Source organism: Podarcis melisellensis, assembly GCF_964234715.1.
Source record: "Podarcis melisellensis genome assembly, chromosome: 1".
Classification (NCBI taxonomy): domain Eukaryota; kingdom Metazoa; phylum Chordata; class Lepidosauria; order Squamata; family Lacertidae; genus Podarcis; species Podarcis melisellensis.
Genome location: NC_138528.1, coordinates 122039108 through 122059718, shown reverse-complemented (window position 1 = coordinate 122059718; position 20611 = coordinate 122039108). Strand labels below are relative to the sequence as shown.

Sequence of the window (20611 nt, the reverse complement as noted above, 5' to 3'; positions counted from 1 at the left end):
CCTTTCAGGTGGTTTCCAGAAGTGCAGAATATCTATTACCAAGGCAATAAACGAAAGCAAGTGCCCACAAATGCCAGCAGTGCTAAACTAGAGGCCTTCTTCAACTGTGCTGCTACTTTAATGACCCAGCAACTTCAAAGTTTAGCTTTGGTTTCAATGCAGGATTTTACAGATTTAATTGTAGCCCCTCCAGTAAGTGAGATTCCCTGGCTGGACTATGAACTTGACTATACATGCCCCATGTTTCAGTGTGCTTCTTATGAATATATTTTCTAGGAAGATAGAGGATAGATATAGATATAGATAGATATAGATATTGATATAGATATAGATATAGAGATAGAGATAGAGATAGAGATACAGTGGTACCTCGGGTTAAGTACTTAATTCATTCCGGAGGTCTGTTCTTAACCTGAAACTGTTCTTATCCTGAAGCACCACTTTAGCTAATGGGGCCCCCTGCTGCTGCCACGCTGCCAGAGCACAATTTCTGTTCTCATCCTGAAGCAAAGTTCTTAACCCGAGGTGCTATATCTGGGTTAGCGGAGTCTGTAACCTGAAGCATATGTAACCTGAAGCATATGTAACCTGAGGTACCACTGTATCTGCAAAAGGCTGTGAAGGATCAGGCATTTTTTTGGCTTTTGATACACAAAGGAACACCGCTGTAGCTTGGCTAACATGACTTATGCTCAGCTAGTGATTGCGAGTCTTGAATATTCAAGGGGAAAGGGTGAATTCAGACACGTGAAATTATTATTAATGCACCGATTAATGCCTAGCAGGGAGGAGGAGATACCATGATCGTGAAGATTGTGATTAATGTACTGATTGTGATTAATGTACTGATTGCAATTATCTTTGCAAATTTGAGACTTCCGGGTTAGCGCCATCGGTAATGGTGGAATTCCTCTGACTAAGAGGAATTTACTCCGTGAAATCGGGTCTAGCCATCACGGCGAAGGCGGAGACCCTTCAGAAATCACAGGCGGGTGAAGCCTATGAATGTGGGATTCGGCGGGCACCCTTGGCGCCTCCCTACTCGCGGGGAAACCCGTTTTCGGGGCTCTGGAGCGAAGTGGGGTGAGCAGTGCGGTGCTGTGAATCGACTTTCAAATTTGAAAGTCAGGGTGGAACAGGTGTCAATAGTTATCAACATGACAAGTCAACTCATATTGCCTCTCATTAGCCTGCTTTGTATGTAACAGCACGTTGTAGTTTTAGCATTATGCAGTGAGCCTCAGTAAGCCTTGGAGAATACTAAGATAGATGGACCAATGGCCTGGCTCAGTGTAAGGTGGCCTCATTCCGTTATATCTTGATCATGACTCAGGGACCTTTATGTTTCTTGTGAACAGATAATAGACATCTGTACCTAAGTCAATGCAAAACCAAACAGAAGCCATTGTTTCAGCCCTGAAAACTTGGCGTTTCTTTAAGAATGGACAAGTGTCTGAAGAGTCCAAGAATGCCACAACCCATCCCCACAGTTAATAATAATAATAATAAGTGCTATTTTTCTGGGGAAAGAGGTGCCGGAACTCACCATGAACATCTCCCTTGTTCTCTTAGAATGGCAATGGCATCCACCTGAGATGTTCTGGAACTGAGTTCTTGCGAGTTCCAGCTGAAAACAACAACAACAACAACAACAACAATAATAATTCAATTTATTTTATCAAAATTTATCAAATTTTGTATCAAAAGATCCCAGGGTGGTGAACAACATTAAAAACACATTACAGAACTTCAATGATAGAAACATAATAAAAACATAATAGGAAGCGTAAAGGTAAAGGACCCCTGAAAGTTAAGTCCAGTCGTGAACAACTCTGGGGTTGCGGCGCTCATCTCGCTTTACTGGCTGAGGGAGACGATGTTTTTCCACAGGCAGTTTTTCCGGGTCATGTGGCCAGCATGACTAAGCCGCTTCTGGTGAAACCAGAGCAACACACAGAAACGCCGTTTACCTTCCCGCCGGAGCGGTACTTTTTTATCTACTTGCACTTTGACGTGCTTTCGAACTGCTAGGTTCGAGCAGGGACCAAGCAACGGGAGCTCACCCCGTTTACGGGGATTTGAACCGCCGACCTTCTGATCGGCAAGCCCTAGGCCCTGTGGTTTAACCCACAGCGCCACCTGCGTCCCTGATAAGAAGCATACTGATAGCTTAATTAAAAAGAAAATTAGTCATCATAATAACAGTCCTCTCCTCCACACTTTCACAGGCTGTAGATTATTGAATAGCCATAGGCCTGGCTAAAGAGGAATGTTTTTGCCTAGCACCTAAAGACATGTAATGATGGCAAGCCTCTCTGGAGAGAGCATTCCACAATCGGGGAAGCACCACAGAAAAAGGCCTGTTCTCTTGTTGCCACCCTCTGAACCTCTCTGGGACATGGGTTGGAGTCATAATACATTGAGCCTGATTGCTTTCTCTTCTGTATGCTAGCTAATGCATTTAGCTCTTTTTCTGCAGAAATCTCATCGAGCCTATGAACACTCGGGATTTATAATAAGGCTGATCCTTGAAAACGAGAATGTTAAGTTTGAGCCTACATTTTCCGACTATGAAGTCATATTTCTGAATATTTATTCAGTTATGGTGAAAGCTGTTAACCTGCTGCCCAGAGTGGAGACCAAGCTTTATTCAAAGTGGGTAAGCATTTCTCTAATAACGTAGTTTGTTGCTTTTCTGCCAGCCTTGAGCTAAAAAACTGAACTATACCTTGTGAGCTATAGATATGAACTGTTACTTCCCTGGACGTAAGCTCTGTTGACATCGGAGGGGATGATTTCTCAGTAACATTCTCCTGAAGGCAGCCCTGTTTAGAAGACACCAGAAGGCAGCCATGTTTAGGGAAATTTTAAATGTTTGATGTTTTATTGTGTTTTTAATATGTTGTTGGGAGCCACCCAGGGCAGGGTATAAAGAAATAATAATAATAATAATAATAATAATAATAATAATAATAATAATAATAATAATAATCTGACCTGCTGACATAGCACGTCTTCTGCTAGGTCACAAATCTATTCAGCTGGTATATCTTCAGTATAGGATTGCTCCTGTATAACTTGATAAAACATTGCATGCTCGATTTTTCTATTAATAAAAAAGCAAAGCAAAATACTTAAAGTAAGAGAAACTATGCATATGTCTTGTTTTGAAAGCCTGAAAGCAAGACCAGATCCATGAACTTGAGGCCCGTAATCCTGGATGAAATTTTGGAAGCGCATAAGAAGAAGGTGAGAGATGAGATTGCCAAGCAGAGCGTGGCGCCTATTGAGCACCTCAAACTCTACGACAAGTACCACGATTTGATCAACAAACAAGCAGATCGGGACATCGATCAGTTCCTTTCAGAGGAGCACACGTATGACGAAATAACAGGAGCGATTGCCCAGTATCAAAACCTCCGGGATGAAATTCAGTACAATTCTAGAAAGGTAATGCATGCATGGAAGTGGGCTGGGCAGTTTCATTTAGTGTTCTCCAGGACATGTGTGGCGCTGTGGTCTAAATCACTGAGCCTCTTGGGCTTGTAGATCAGAAGGTCAGAAGTTCGAATCCCCGTGACAGGGTGAGCTCCCATTGCTTGGTCCCAGCTCCTGTCAACCTAGCAGATCGAAAGCACCCCAGTGCAAGTAGATAAATAGGGACCACTGCGGCTCCCTTGGCCTGAAAGCGAGATGAGCGTCGCAACCGTCCGGGGGTCCTTTACCTTTTACCTTTTTAAAGAAAGAAAAAATGCAAATGATCAGCAGGATTATTATAACTTTTTTTTTAATTTAGAAAAGTTTAGCTGTAATGCTAAATTCCACAAGCAGGCAGCGTCAGAGAGAGGGCAGGCAGAGTTGTGCCGCAGAAGAGAAAACTGTTGCTTTACTGGGAACGGGGACCATACGATACGGCCCGATCCTTTGCACAGAACTGCCAAACCTATCAAGAAACAACGCAAGGGGCAAAAAAATATATATATATAGTCCGAGCAATTAAAATTGAGCGATAACTGTAATTTTTTTTTGGGGGGGGGGATTATTGCTTTCTGTGATCAACAAATTTCTCACTCGTATTTGTGCTGCAGGTTATTCGTCTCGGAATGTTTGAGTTGCACTGTGATGAACTGATTAGAACGCTGACAAAACGAGCTGATGCTATTTGTTCCAAAATCATTGCCAAAATGTTCAAAGACCATCAGGATCTGAATACGAGGTAAGAGTAATATCTTTTTTTTAAAAGTACAAACGACGGTGGCCCTGATCCAAGTCTAATAGGGGGGCACCTAATTTGTAACAGTTTAGGATCTGGATCTGGATCTGTAACCACGTGAAAAGGTGTACCCAGTATAAGTTTGGGCAACCTTTTCCCAGCCTTCCAGGTCTGTGGGCCAGTGGTGGATGTGGCCAGAGGGAAAGGTGGGTGGGTCAATGGATGTAACCCTTTCCTTTGTGCAATTAGCTACATGGCAGCCATGCAAAAATCTGAGGTTTTTGCTCCTCAGCAAAGTGGCATCATCGGAGTTCAAGGATGCATCCCAGCTGGGCAAAAATCATAGAGTTGTAGAGAGTTGGACCATGCAGGAGAAGATGGAATGGTCACATATAGCCCTGAGCCTGAGGCTCCTCAGTTCTGATGCATTTACAACGCTGTACCTTCTTCCAGAAGGCAGAAGCTGAAAGAGATCATTTCCGGGGTGCGCACTATCCTATACTATCTCTGCAGCTTTCTTATGGCACCTGGAAGCATAGATTTGATCCAAGGTGGGAAGAGTGTACCCAATTATTCTCTCCACAGTCTTTACAACCTTGGACAGCATTGTTTTATTCCCTGACCGTGCAGCTCCCAAACCACACACACAGACCATAAGTTAATACTGTTAAATAGTGGGTAGACATGGCAGACGACAGAGCGATTTCTCCAAAGCAGCTCTTTATTTTGTAAGCTGGAATAGAAACTGAACAGCAAACAGCTCAGCCGGCCTGCTTTTATAGGCAGCCAGCTGTCAACATTGTAGCAACAACAACCCAGGGTTTCCCACCTAAAATAACTGACATGGACCTGAGTGAAAACTACCTACAGTATCCCCCTGCTGGCCCAGTGTGAGAACTTCAGTATATAACAAATACACTCTCAACAGTGCAATGGTAAAATGCCATCAACAGGTCCTTTGAGAGATTATTTTCCCGGAGGATTCTGGGTGGTGGATAATGGAGTTCTAGGAAGCCTGGAGTCTACTCACCTCTGAGACCGAAAGGCACTGCGTCACTGGAATGTGAAAAGGATGGCTTTCTCAAATCTGTTGCATGTATGTTTCTGTCTATCTACCCATCTATCTAATTTGCTTTTCCAACTTCAGGCTGTGTGAAGAGTTTGAAAAGATAGCAGAGAAGGCCCTTTCCACACCATCAAATACACACGAACTAATGGAATTTAAGGTATGCATTTCTTTTTGCAAGGAAATAAATTTACTTAAAAAAAACTTAAAACAAAAGGTTATCTCAATTCTAAGAATCCACACAGGCTATGCAAAAGTACCGCCCAGGACAAGTGACCCCTCCCCCCAAGGTTTCTTTCCTTTTTGGCTTAACAAATTTTTATAAAGCACACTTTAATGACTCTATTCGGAATTCCTTTCGCCATATCTAAGCAAACCTAATTCTGTCTTAGAGTGTGGCTGTACTTTATGTTTAAAAATAAATAAATGAATAAATACTAGTGGTCCGTTAAAATGCAATACAGTGGTACCTCGGGTTAAGAACTTAATTCGTTCTTAACCTGAAACTGCTCTTAACCTGAGGTACCACTTTAGCTAATGGGGCCTCCCACTGCTGCCACGCGATTTCTGTTCTCATCCTGAAGCAAAGTACTTAACCCAAGGTACTATTTCTGGGTTAGCAGAGTCTGTAACCTGAAGCATCTGTAACCCGAGGTACCATTGTAAATGATTTTTTTTTCAGGTTGAAAGAGTGCTAAAACGTGTTTGCCACCAAGAGTATGAATCAGTTGTTGTTTCTTTCCCCACTAGGCTTATATTGAGAAAGTGGAAACAGTTGACATGCTGGAGATGGAGCAGAGATTAATTGACTCTAAAAACTGCCTTGCATTCCTGATAGAGTGTACAAATCTTTCGCCAGTAGATATTCGACTGAACAACAGTGTCTTTCAGTGGTATGGGCGAATGGGAGAGATTTTTGAAGAACACAGAAAGATCATTAAGGAGAAAACAGAACAATTTCAAGAAGGGCTTAAAGTAAGCGTTCAGTTCTTCTTTTTTAAAGGTACAGTGGTACCTTGGGTTAAGAACATAATTCGTTCTGGAGGTCCGTTCTTAACCTGAAACTGTTCTTAGCCTGAGGTACCACTTTAGCTAATGGGGCCTCCCGCTCCCTCCGCCGCATGATTTCTGTTCTCATCCTGAGGTAAAGTTCTTAACCCGAGGTACTATTTCTGGGTTAGCAGAGTCTGTAACCTGAAGCATATGTAACCTGAAGTGTCTGTAACCTGAGGTACCACTGTACTTGGTTTACTGGGATAATACTTTGGATTGCTGTGTTGATAGTGCTAATTTTAAAGCAAGTGGATATCAGTTAACTTGCTCAAGGCAAGTACCAATTTGGGCTTTATTCCTTTTAGTAGTATAATTGACCTACCAAAATCCCAGCAAATGGGGATGATATACAGAAACATTTGCCCTTCCTTGGAGGTTTTTAAGCAGAGGTTGGATGGCCATCTGCCATGGATGATTTCATTGAGATTCCTGCATTGCGAGGAGTTGGACTAGATGACCCTTGGGGTCCCTTCCAACTCCACATTTCTGTGGTTCTGTGCTTCTACAGCTGGGTTGGGGCCTTAACTTGTTAGCTCACAAAGCATCCCGGCCTACCTTTTAAAATATAAGTCATAGTCCTAAAGGTTTTATGTGTAATAGTTCCATGGGAAATAGTTAAATTAATTGCTTTGAAGCAGGCATCCCCAAACTTGGCCCTCCAGATGTTTTGGGACTACAACTCCCATCATCCCTAACTAACAGGACCAGTGGTCAGGGATGATGGGAAATGTAGTCCCAAAACATCTGGAGGGCTGAGTTTGGGAGGGCTGAGAACCTTGGCTCTCACTTGTATTACAGTACTGATCTTCTGTATTTTTTATTTATAATAATAATAATAATAATAATAATAATAATAATAATAATAATAATAATAATAATTTATTTATACCCCGCCCATCTGGCTGGGCTTCCCCAGCCACTTTGGGCGGCTTCCCAAAAAATATTAAAATACTGTAATACATCAAACATTAAAAGCTTCCCTAAACAGGGAAACCCAGTGCAAACCCAGTGACAAAACGCATACTAAATATGTACAAATAAACTTCTGCCCTCGTATTCTAATACTGTATGCTGTGTATGCGTGCCTCTGCCTCTGTTTCATATCTGCAACTTTTTATTAGATGCGCTGTGAAAGATTTGTCGAGGAGCTGGAGAGTTATGCTAAGCAAGTTGAAGAATTTTATTCTTACGGGGACCTTCAGGAAATCAACCGGTACCTGAAAAAAGCCCAGGCGTTGAATACAAAGCTAGATGCAGCTGCTGATAAGGTAAGGCTTTGGGTTTGTCTTCATAGAGGATGGTAGCTCTTAGTTCAATGACAGACCATACAGAAGGTCTCAGATTCAATTCTGGCAAAAGCGGGCTCCCCGTTTTGCCTGCGAGGTCGTTTATGGGAATCCACGGCTACCTGCAATATACCTGACAATGTAGATGATGTCAGGTTTGTTGAAGTCAGAGTAGCCAAAACTTCCAAAAATGTTCAGAAACCAAGGCGCGGCTTCCGATTGGCTGCAGGAGCTTCCTGCACTCAGTTAGAAGCTGTGTCGGATGTTCACCTTCCAAAATGTTCGCAAACCGGAACACTCACTTCCAGGTTTGCGGCGTTCGGGAGCCAAAACGTACAAGTGCCAAAGCGGTCAACAACCAAGGTACAACTGTATATATACATTTTTGTTTTTCAAAGATTTACAGACAAAAATACAAATCACATACATTTCTAATACACACATATTTGATTTCCTTCCCTCCCCTTTTGTGGTTTCTTTTTAATTTTAATTTCCATACTGCAGTTTCCCATCTTTAGTTTATTCTTTAGTTTCTCTAAATGATATGTTCAACAGCTTGTTTTACGTTAATCCTGCTAATGAGCTTATTTGCATACATGAGTTTTTCAAATAATTCCACAAATTTCCCCCAATCTTTAATTAAAAAACCCCTCCTCTTCGTGGTTTCTTCTTACATCTGTTAACCTTGCCATTTTGGCATAATCCATTAATTTAATTAGCCACTTTTCCTTGGTTGGTACTACATCTTCTTTCCATCTCTGGGCAGAACCCATCAGATGTCAAGGAAATATACAACTGACTTTTAGAAGACATCTGAAAGCAGCCCTCTTTAGGGAAGTTTTTAATGTTTGATCTTTTATCGTGTTTTTAATGTTCTGTTGGGAGCTGCCCAGAGTGGCTGGGGAAACCCAGATAGATGGGCGGATTATAAATAAATAAATAAATAAATAAATAAATTATTATTATTATTATTATTATTATTATTATTATTATTATTATTATGGCATACACAAACAGGGTTTTTTGGTATCTCAGTACCTACTGCATTGTGTAGATTTTTAAATCATATGTATGACTTCCACCCTCTAAAAGTTGTAGTGTAGATATGACCTATGTTATGTTACTTTTGTAAAAAAAACCAATTCTGCTTTTTCTCTAGATTGATCAGTTTAATGCAGAAGAGGAGGCGTATGGGTGGTTAGCATCTCAGTATCCTCAACGTAAAAAAATCCAAGATACCCTAAATCCGTATCTTCGGCTTTACGATATGGCAGTAGAGTTTAACACCAAATACAGGAACTGGATGGATGGAATATTCACCAAGGTGAACCCAGATACAGTTGAGATGGATACAGGAAACTACTGGCGTGCATTGTACAAACTGGAAAAAACCTTCCACGATTCCCCAAATGCCTTATTTCTAACAACGAGGGTCAGGACAAAAGTGGAGGAATTTAAGGAGCATATTCCGTTGATTCAAGTGATTTGCAACCCTGGCTTGCAAGACCGGCATTGGGAGGCCATGTCAGAAATAGCCGGGTTCCCCCTGAAGCCCTCCGAAGATTCAACTGTCTCTTCATATATTGATATGCACCTTGAGCCATTCTTGGAAAAATTTGAAGGCATCAGTGAAACAGCCAGCAAAGAGCATTCACTCGAGAAGGCCATGGTGAAAATGATTTCAGAATGGGATGCCATGGAATTTGTTCTTCTTCCTTACAGGGAAACCGGGACTCACATTTTATCATCTGTGGATGATATCCAGATGTTGCTAGATGACCACATAGTTAAAACGCAGACCATGAGAGGATCTCCTTTCATTAAACCTTACGAAAAGAAGATGAGGTAAAATTTTTCCTAAGGGGACGACGTCAATAACATAGCGCACAAGTGGCCTTGTTTGATTTGTGGTGTAGATAATTTAAAGCTATTTGTGGCTCAAAGAACATGCGAGAGTGGCAGACCATTGTGAAAAAGCAAATTGCTGATTTCATATAAAGTCAACGTGGGAGGAAGGTAGTTTAAAGTACAGGGCAGGCTGGAGAAGAGAGGGAAACTCCAGTCCCTCTTAACTCCTGTGGTATTTCTCTTTTTTTCCCTTTGAAACTGGAAGTAGCCTCCTCTGGGAGGGAAAGTAGGTAGAACATTTTTTGGAGGGAAGGCATTATGGTGGAGGGAGAGTTCGGCTCCCAGAGCCCACCCTCTGCTTAATTTCCCACCAGTCCCTACTTGGGCCCTACCATTCTTACATCATGCAATCTCACAGGAACCCTGTGAAGTAAAATGGTGAGTGAAAACATAATACATATTGGTTTTATGTTTCTGTACAGATGTACTCCTGCTTCTCCTGTGTCACTCTCCTCCTGCCTTTACAAAAACCCAAAGAGTGGATACTAAATAAGCAGGCAAATTGGACAGGTCTATGGATTTTGATTTCATCAACCATGAAATCCTTCTGGACCATCTAGAGGAGCTGGGAGCTGGGGGCACTGTTATACAATGGTTCTGCTCCTTCCTCCTGGGCCATGTCCAGAAAGTGGTGTTGGGGGATGAGTGTTCAGACCCCTGGGCTCTCACTTGTGGGGTGCCTCAGGGTTCCATCCTCTCCCCCATATGCCTCCTCCTCTGCATTAAACTGATCAATCTAGAGAAAAAGTAGAATTGGTCTTTTTTTTTTAAAAAAAAAACACCTTAATGCAGTAGGTACTGAGATACAAAAAAACCCCCAGTCTGTGTATGCAACCATCATCATGGCTGGGTGTTCATTAGTATGCAGATGATACTCAGCTCTACCTCTCTTTTAAATCAGAACCAGTGAAGGCGGTGAAGGTCCTGTGTGAGTGTCTGGAGGCGGTTGGAGGATGGATGGTGGCAAAAAGATTGAGGTTGAATCCTGACAATACAGAAGTACTGTTTTTGGGTTACAGGCGGGTGTGGTGGACTCCCTGGTGCTGAATGGGGTAACTGTGCCCCTGAAGGACCAGGTGCACAGCCTGGGAGTCATTTTGGACTCACAGCTGTCCATGGAGGCGCAGGTCAAGGAAATACACAACCACTTGACTTTTAGAAGACATCTGAAGGCAGCCCTGTTTAGGGAAGTTTTTAATGTCAGATGTTTTATCTTGTTTTTAATATTATGTTGGGGGCTGCCCAGAGTGGCTGGGGAAACCCAGCCAGATGGGCAGGGTAATAATAACACTAACAACAACAACAACAACAACAATTTTTATTGAAAATTAGTTACACCTTTTATGCTCAACATTAATAGCCTGAGACTTTTTGGTACAGAATTTGCATTTCACTGCATAGTATGGACTCCCCAACCAACAGAGACTAGGATGGGAAAGGGAACAGGGCATGAACCATTGTGTTGTTGGGTGAGCACAGGCTCTGGAACGGCTTTCCTTTGTGAAACCATGAGAGAGAACTACATCGGAGCTAGCATTTTTTCCTTACTCCCAGTTCTACAGGTGTATGAAGTTTTTAGACTTACTATGCACCTTGTTGGGCATTCATCCCAAGAGAAAGGTTGCTTCTGTAAGCAAGGTTCTAAAACTCTGTGTGTTCTGCTTTGCAGGGAATGGGAAGCAAAACTTTTGCTGGTGCAGGAGATCCTGGATGAATGGCTCAAAGTTCAGGCCACTTGGTTGTATCTGGAGCCAATTTTCAGTTCTCCTGACATTATGGCTCAGATGCCTGAAGAAGGGAGGCGATTCACCTCTGTGGACAAAACATGGAAGGACATCATGAAATGTGCCATCCAGGTAACATTTGTTCTGTTTTTGAAACAGCATACATAATGTGGTCTATGATCCACCCATATGATCTAGAAATCAGAAAAGAAATACTGATGGTAACAAAAAGGGAATTGTGGCTTGTCTTACTAAGCTCAAAAATACTGCTTAAAATCAATTCAGAAATAAAATCTGTCCTAAACTAAATTGCACATGCTGAAAGCTATCCTGTTGGAAACTAACCATTGTTAACTTGAAGGAATATTAGGAAGATTCTAACAGAATGCATGTAATTGTAGGAATGAAAGATGTTATAATTGTGAATGGTAACTCAGTGTCTTGAACTTACTCTGATGTTTACTAAGTAGCGTCAATTTCAAGCGGGGTTACTTTGAATTACAGTGGTACCTCGGGTTACATATGCTTCAGGTTACATACGCCTCAGGTTACATACGCTTCAGGTTACAGACTCCGCTAACCCAGAAATACTACCTCGGGTTAAGAACTTTGCTTCAGGATAAGAACAGAAATTGTGCTACGGTGGCAGCAGGAGGCCTCATTAGCTAAAGTGGTGCTTCAGGTTAAGAACAATTTCAGGTTAAGAACGGACCTCCAGAACGAATTAAGTACTTAACCCAAGGTACCACTGTACATGCGGTTTCGGCTGCAACTGTATATCTGGTCCTCAGTATGCTTGCTCAGAAGTAAGTCCCAATAACTTCAGCAGGACTTAAATTGCAGTTCTGGAATACATTGCTGGGAAGCACAGTGAACTTAGTGGAACTTACTTCTGAATAAGCCTGCAAGTAAGGAGTCTCTTCACCCCCATCGTTCAGCCCAGACACTGAAGTCCAGCTCAGAGGGCCTTCTGGCAGTTCCCTCACTGCAAGAAGTGAGGTTACAGGGAACCAGGCAGAGGGCCTTCTCGGTAGTGGCACCCGCCCTGTGGAACGCCCTCCCATCAAATGTCAAGGAAATAAAGAACCATCTGACTTTTAGAAGACACCTGAAAGCAGTCCTATTTAGGGAAGTTTTTAATGTTTGATGTTTTATTTGTATTTTTAATATTCTGTTGGGAGCCACCCAGAGTGGCTGGGGAAACCCAGCCAGATGTGCGTGGTAATAATAATAATAATAATAATAATAATAATAATAATAATAATAATAATAATAATAATAATGCTGCAATCCTGTGCACACTAGGCATTGTGGGAGACACTGAGCTGCCCCTGCTCCATGTCTCTTTCACCCCCTCTTCCCATTAATGTCTACTTCAACACTATATGTGAAATAGTGTCGTTCCAGCTGTCAGCAGCCATTGGGGGTGGGGTGGGGGTGGAGCATAGGCAATGCAAAGTCCCGTAATGCGTTTGTTAAACTAGATGTTATAAGGAACAGAGCAAAGCAGTCACAGTAGCCCAATGACCCGTATAATGCCTATTCTGTCCTTATTAGAGGATAAACCACAGGGAACTCAGTGGGATCAGGCCCTTAGGCTGCAGCCCTGTGCACACTTAATTGGCACTAGGCAAGTGGAGCCTAACCATGCAACGGTTTGGATTTGCATATCGTAAAAACGTGGCATTCAAAATGTCATCTGCTCCTTTGTCGTTCGAATGTAAAAGTTCTGTGTGCAAGTCTTGGTATTCCTGCCTTATTACAAAGCATCATCATGCTGATCTTGAAGTGTGTGTGTGTGTGTGTGTGTGTGTGTGTGTGAGAGAGAGAGAGAGAGAGAGAGAGAGAGAGAGAGAGAGAGAGAGAGAGATTGTAGATAGAGCCATAGAATCATAGAATTGGAAAGGGACAACAAAGATCCTCTGTTCTCTGTGATATTTTCATTTCATTTCCCTGTTTTTCTTAACTTTGTTGCAATGCAATTATAAAAACTTCATAAAAATTATTTGACGACTGAAAATAGAGCTCGGTGCTTACGAGGAACCGTCTGGTAGCTCATTCTGCCATTCCATTTCCATGCGCATTAACTCAGGATCCTTTCCCCAGAAGGTGGCAGTGTGTGTCTAGGATTAGCAACTGGGTTTTATAGTTGTGAACAAAAATCCCCTATCATTGTAAACTAAATTTAAGCCTGCGCGTTGATTTTCTGACTTGCTGTTGTGTTTTATAATTGCTGCGAGAAACTGTAAAAATCCCCATTGCCCTGTGTTTTACCCCAGATTTGAATAGGCTTTATCTGTGTGGCTCAGTGCAATGAGGACGAAATTGCTCTTTTGATTTCGTCCTGGCTTTTGATTAAACGAATCGAATAAAGGCGTGATCTTTATCAACGTGGGAAGAGAAATGGAAGTTAAAATATCTTCGGATATGGAATTTGGCATAATAACAGACCAGAGATTCTTTTTCCATGCCCTGGCTTAGCCGCAGTATAGTTTTATTTCCCCCACCCCCCACAAATAGCATCACTTCTCTGTAAAATCTTGATCCATAACTGCCTTGTTTATTCCTGATGTTCCATCACAGTTGAGCTGTGAAAAACAGCCAGAGGAAATCATGAAAATGGGTGGCTGAAGCCTGTGCTAAAATGTACATTTATTGCAGCTACCGCTTGAGGGTGCTCATGTGGCGTCAATCAGAACATTTTCCTCTGGGCTGAGGGTGAAAGGGCATAGAAAGCATCTGGGGGACAGGAGAGGAAAGATTACCCAAAGCTTATTTTATTATTTTCATTTATTATATTTGTATATTGCCTTATACCTGCAGGTCTCAGGGCAGATGCAACATAAAATCACAATTTAAAAACCCAAAATACAGTCATTGTCTTAATTATGGGCACAAAATAAGCGTTTAAGCATGTTAAGTTCAAGTTGCGAAAGGGAAGCAGCTGTCTAGACCACACAGGGTTTCTGACTGCAGGATCCGTATCATGCAGAGAGGGGAAAATGAGAGAGGCTCAGTGGTTGGAAGAAGCTGACACTGGCTGGAGGAAACCAAACACAACACTATCTCTGTATGTTAAATCTTCTTATTCCAGTTGTCTTCTTATTCTAATTGATGAAGAACGGGTCCGTAGCTGAGTATTAAATATTTTCATCCCGATGACCCTTAAGGGAATCAGGTAACTGCAGCAACTTCCTGCCCCGTCCATTAAAATGGAAAAATATATACAGTGGAACCTCGGGAAGGGAAGGGAGTTTGGACTTGATACCCTGCCTTTCACTCCCCTTAAAGAGTCTTAAAGCTGCTAACAATCTCCTTTCCCTTCCGCCCCCCACAACAAACACTCTGTGAGGTGAGTGAGGCTGAGAGACTTCAGAGAAGTGTGACTAGCCCAAGGTCACACAGCAGCTGCAGGTGGGGGAGCGGGGAATCGAACCCGGTTCACCAGATAACGGGACCACTTCTTTTAACCACTATACCACACTGGCTCTCGGGTTACGGTGGGGATCTGTTCCAGAGGCCCTGCCGCAACCTGAAAACGACACAACTCAAATCATCGCTTCTGCGCATGTGTGGTGCGATTTAGCGCTCCTGCGCGTACGCGAACGGCACGATCCCAGAAGTAACCCATTCTGATTCTTCCGGGTTTGCGCCAGTTGCAACCCGAGGGTGTCGTAAGTCGGAGGCGACGTTACCTGAAGCTCCACCGTATACAAATTTTGCCATACTAGAACTAGAGATGGGTGATATATCATCCAAAACCGTATCCAAGGCCATATTATGATATCGGTTTCATAACCTTTGACCTGGCAATATATTGTGAATCATGATGTGTGTACGCTATTCGAAAATCACAGCGCGGGGAAAAACTGTGAAGCCAGCCAAGGCCTCTACATAGCTCCATCCTTAGCTCCATCCTTATTTCAGACATTGTGATATATCAGTATATTGTGATGGTTAGCTGGTGATGGTATCACAATGTTGAAAACCAGCCCAAATAGAACATGCACATATCTTTGTATGCCCATTGACCTCCAATGTAGTAGAGCAGTCAGCAAGAAGCAAAAGGGAATTCTGCAACATTTCAAAATCCGCCCGGATTTCAAATTTTTAAAACTTGATGGCAGTATATCATAGAAATATGGAATTTTAGAATTGGAAGGGATCAAAATCTCATCTAGTCTAACCTCCTGCTGTGTGTGAATCTATTGTTGAACATGGGGTACACACCCGTGTTTCTCAGATTAAGCGTCTCATGCTCTACCAACTGAGCTATTCCATGGCACTTGACCTCAAATTTCATTATCTCCGTTTTAGAGGAAAGGTAAACAGTTAAAACCCACATTTACTAAATTCTGTTGGAAATAGTGGAACAGATACGGTCCAATATTAATTGCTGGCGAAGGCCAGCTGTTAGTAGCTGTCAGATACTGATTGCTTCAGTTATTGGAGCTTGTCAAATACTAACCCTTACTCAAATGAGTTTTAATAAATAAACCGAGTAATTAATAATTAAATCTACAGATGCCTTCTCTCCTCTGTAAAACTGAAGCGTGGGTGCCTGATCTTAAATGCTTCCTCTCATATGATGTTTGTTAAGATATGTTAAAAACAATTCACTTTATTTCTTTTTTTTTAAAAGTGTTGCTTAATTTAGTAAATGATTTTTTTTTAAAAAAAGCGATTCATTAGTAAATTCATTTGTTAAAGGTCGCATGCCTGTTTCTTTTTTAAAAAAATAAGATTTTGTTAAAGCCTTTTCATAATACAATAAGATAAAAGAAACTAATCTAAATAAAAACAAAAACAGAGTGAGAGAGAGAAAAGAAAATACCAAAGGAAAGCCAAAAAATAGTAGGAAAAAAGACAGGAAAAAGAGGGAAAACAATAGGACTTCTGATTATTTGTCTGTCAGTTGCAAAAGTAAAAGAAATTACTCAAAATATTCATTCTAAAATGACATCCAACTGATCTACTTACTGTTAAGCAATATTTCCCCAATCCTCCAACCCAAATGTGCCTGATTAATTCGTTTTCCTTTTCACACAAGAAGTCCCAAAGGGCTTCTCTAATTACTGTTACTGATAAATATGAGCAATAGTTTTTCTCTAATCAAACATACCAACTTTATCTCCGATAACTTCAACAACCATTCCTCCATATTAAACAACTGTAAATCTTACAATCTATGTTCACACAAGAGTCTCTCTACATATATTAAAATAATATTCCACAGTCCTTTTCTTATTATGCATTCCTTAATTTGCACCCAATTCCATCACTTCCGTTCCCTTTTCCTGTTGTATTAGCCGTGGTTTTCCATCAGGTTGCATCCCTTTCTCTAATGTTACTGCATGCCAGAGTTAGTTATAAGTCAGCTGTCAAGATTCCGGCTGGTAACCTATCGGATGCTCTCAAATATTGGCTATATACATGCCAGCTGTCAGATACTGTACAGTGTTGAAATAAAAACTATGTTGAGAAGGCTCAGTGAATATTTACACATCTGTTTATTCCTTTGTTTATTTATTGAGAACATTTATATTGCACCATCCCAGCTCGAGACTGAACGAGTCAAAGTGGCAAACAAGTACAGGATATTTTAAAAAGTTAAAAAAAGAACAACCAATGAGAAAGCTAACAGCAAAAATATCAGCAAAGCCACAACTGAAAAGTAGAATAGGCAGGACGCGTTGGCCAGGAGGTGTGAAATTCAGAAGCAGTTGAGAAGAGAGAAGAGGAGTTCAGTGATTTTTTTAATAATTATTTTTAAATTTGTGTGTCCTTGCTTCTTAATTTGATCCATTTACATGGTTTTATAAGTTTTGTGGTATATTATGCATTGTGACATGCCATTATTTTTATTGATTATACTTTAATAATTCTTTATTGTAATTGTTAAGTGTAAATTGTTTAATTATTATTTGCTGACATTTAATTTTACTGCTTACTTTTAGTTTCTAAAGGATTATTGAATGCTGCTTTATTTGATATATGTTGATTGTTTTAAAGTTATGCTTTTATTGCTTTTTTTGTAATTAGGTGTTTCTTCCGCCTTGTGTAGACAGTCGTACCTTGGAAATTGAACGGAATCTGTTCCGGAAGTCCGTTCGACTTCAAAAATGTTCGAAAACCAAAGCGTGGCTTCTGATTGGCTGCAGGAAACTCCTGCAGCCAATCAGAAGCCACAGAAGCACCGTCGGATGTTCAGCTTCCAAAAGAACGTTCGAAAACCAGAACACTCACTTCCGGGTTTCGTTTCGTTCTGGAGCTGATTTGTTCGGTAGCCAATGTGTTTGAGATCCAAGGTACAACTGTAGTAGTATGTCAGGGAACTGCCATCGGAGCCAGAGGCGGACGGAAGGCTCCAGAAGGATGCTGGAGAGGGTCCCAGTAGGGAGAGAGGCAGCCCATCTGCTGGGGAAGGAAATCAGCGTAACACCAGTGGAGAAGGGTGGCAGATGGGGGAATCGGAGAGGAGGCTCCAGGACTCCTCGCTGGAGACCAGCGGGGAGAGCACGGGTACTCCGCTGCCCACACCCTCCCTGCGCAGAAGACTTCCGCGCAGGGAGAGTAGGAGGAGACTTGGAGTCAAAGAACTTCTTTGCTGGAAGAAGTTCAAGAAACGCCCACTGACGGATTCTGCCAGCGACTGAGACAGCCACGGGTGAGAGGCTGTCCAGACAGAAAGGGTTCAACCAGGTAACCTAGCCAGGAGTGGTGACAACTTACGCACGAGCAACCCCTAGAACCATTACATAGTAATACAGAAAGGCGGTATACAAACTAAAAGTGAAAAGTGAAATGACATGAAATGACATGTCACTGCCACAGAAGGATCAAGGGAACTTTCAAAGATGATTCATTATCAAAAATGTACATGATTCATTATCAAAAATGCGCATGATCAAAGATAATTCATTGTCAAAAATATACAGTGGTGCCCCGCAAGACGAGCGCCTCGCAAGACGAAAAACCCGCTAGACGAAAGGGTTTTTCCGTTTTGGAGGCACTTCGCAAAATGAATTTCCCTATGGAGTTGCTTCACAAGACGAAAAAATCTTGCGTCCCCCGGCGTTTTTTTTTTTTTGCTTTTTTTGCCCTTTTCCTAAGCCGCTAAGCCGCTTATCAGCTGTTCCGCTGATAAGCCACTTAACAGCTGATCGCTGGAAGCCGCTTGACAGCTCTAGCACTAATCCGCTAAGCTGTCAATGGGCTTGCTTCGCAAGACGAAAAAACCGCTAGACGAAGAGAATCACGGAACGGATTAATTTCGTCTAGCGAGGCACCACTGTACAGAGGAAAACGGAGCCAATTCCTCTCACCTCTGGGCCTTTCACCTTCTAGAGCAGAGATGAGAAAACAGTGACCCTCCATATCTTGTTGGACTACTGCTCCCAGAGTCCCATTCCATTGGCCGCACTACCTGGGGCTGATGGGAGTTGGAGTCCAGCAACACTTAGCTGCTCACAGCTTCGTCGCTCCTTCTTTTCTAGCAACTGAGTCCCTAACACAACAACAACAACTGGCCTTTAGATTAAGATGGTGCTGATTTTCGTAATCCTTTCTTCCTTTCTTCAGGACAAGCATGTTCTGACGGTAGTGATGATAGACAAGATGCTGGAAAAACTGAAGAAATGCAACGAGTTCCTAGAACTGATTCTGAAGGGGCTGAATGAGTATTTAGAAAAGAAGCGCCTCTTCTTCCCCAGATTCTTCTTCTTATCCAATGATGAGTTGCTGGAGATTCTCTCAGAGACCAAAGACCCGACACGGTATATAGTATTGGTTGATACGCAGCCGTAATTCACCTTAATGAAGCTTTCACATGCTATGAGGCAACAGTGAACACATAGACACCTGTTTATTATATATTGAAAACGTTGCCATCCCTCCTGTTGTAACCCTGACTTTATTTTTCACTACTTTGTTTCCTGTGTCCCCTTCACAACAGGGGTAGGAAACCTTTTTCCAACTGAGGGCCACACTTCCTTCTGGGGCAAGCTTCTGGGGTCCACATGTCACTGATGAGTCAGGCAAAAGTGGAAAGAGCAACAAATGTAAATTTCAGCTTTGTACAATGGGCTACTTTCTCCATAAACTCTCACATCCTTCTCTATCATCCCTCCAGGGAAACAAGATACGTGATCCCTTGGGGGGGGGGGGGAGGCAAACTGAGGCAGGGTGCGAGCGGAGCAAGTCCATGGGATATCTGTAGATTTCTACACTTTGGATCACGATCTGCATTTGGATCCAGAGTGGGTTGGAATGGGTCCAATCCCAGTTTACAATTGGGATTGTGTGTGTGATCATGCACTGCCCTAGGCACAAATATAGATGCTCTGCACCCTAGATTTTGCAGATGAGATTCCATGGATTTAGAACTTGGACTCTCGTGTGTGGAGGTTCTATTGTAAATGTGAAGTCAAACATGCAGCCATGAGGGGGAGCAGGTATGCTGCAGGATGGATGGGGGGCATTTTAGCCCCCCTGGGGGGGCCAGAAGCATCTCTCCAGATCTTTCTTTCTTTCTTTCTTTCTTTCTTTCTTTCTTTCTTTCTTTCTTTCTTTCTATTGAATTTACATACCGCCTTGTATCTGGGGGTCTCAGGGTGGTTCACAGAATAAAATCAAGACATAAAAACATCAAAATACATAATACAGTGGTACCTCGGGTTAAGAACTTAATTCATTCTGGAGGTCCGTTCTTAACCTGAAGCACCACTTTAGCTAATGGGGCTCCTGCTGCTGCCGTGCCGCCGGAGCACGATTTCTATTCTAATCCTGAAGCAAAGTAATATGCTCAAACCGTCTTGCTGCGGTGAGCAAGCTGGCCACTGAACTCTGCACTAGCTGAAGTTTCTGAATCTTCAGAGGCAACTCTATGTATAACACATTGCAGTAATCTAACCTTGAGGTTACAAGAACATAGACAACAGTAGTTAGCCTATCCCTGACCAGATAGGGGCGTCCGAAGCTGATGGAAGGCACACTGAGCCACTGCCCATTGGCTTTGCCCATTCTTCAGCTCACATGTCTCACCAGCTCTTTTCTGCACTGTCCTTGAATGCTGCTATGTGTCCTCTAATTCTGATAATACGTGGTTAGAGGTGTGTATACAGTGGTACCTTGGGTTAAGAACTTAATTCATTCTGGAGGTCTGTTCTTAACCTGAAGTACCACTTTAGCTAATGGGACCTCCTGCTGCCACCGTGCAATTTCTGTTCTCATCCTGAAGCAAAGTTCTTAACCCGAGGTACTATTTCTGGATTAACGGAGTCTGTAACCTGACGCGTCTGTAACCCGAGGTACCATTGTATAGATGGCATTGTTTTGTGGCTGGAATGTAGCTCCTCTCTCT

At 42.2% G+C, this 20611-nt stretch overlaps 1 protein-coding gene across 1 annotated transcript in view; it reads left to right on the top strand.

Moving 5' to 3' along the window:
* DNAH7 (dynein axonemal heavy chain 7) overlaps window positions 1-20611 on the top strand; it is a 153138-nt gene that overhangs the window by 31038 nt on the left and 101489 nt on the right. Inside the window, exons 10-19 of the mRNA XM_081886711.1 lie at window positions 9-192; window positions 2480-2659; window positions 3175-3450; window positions 4089-4216; window positions 5361-5439; window positions 6030-6254; window positions 7454-7600; window positions 8778-9463; window positions 11196-11382; window positions 18832-19025. Coding sequence (XP_081742837.1) covers window positions 9-192; window positions 2480-2659; window positions 3175-3450; window positions 4089-4216; window positions 5361-5439; window positions 6030-6254; window positions 7454-7600; window positions 8778-9463; window positions 11196-11382; window positions 18832-19025 — 2286 coding nt within the window. The remainder of the gene's footprint in view (window positions 1-8; window positions 193-2479; window positions 2660-3174; window positions 3451-4088; window positions 4217-5360; window positions 5440-6029; window positions 6255-7453; window positions 7601-8777; window positions 9464-11195; window positions 11383-18831; window positions 19026-20611) is intronic.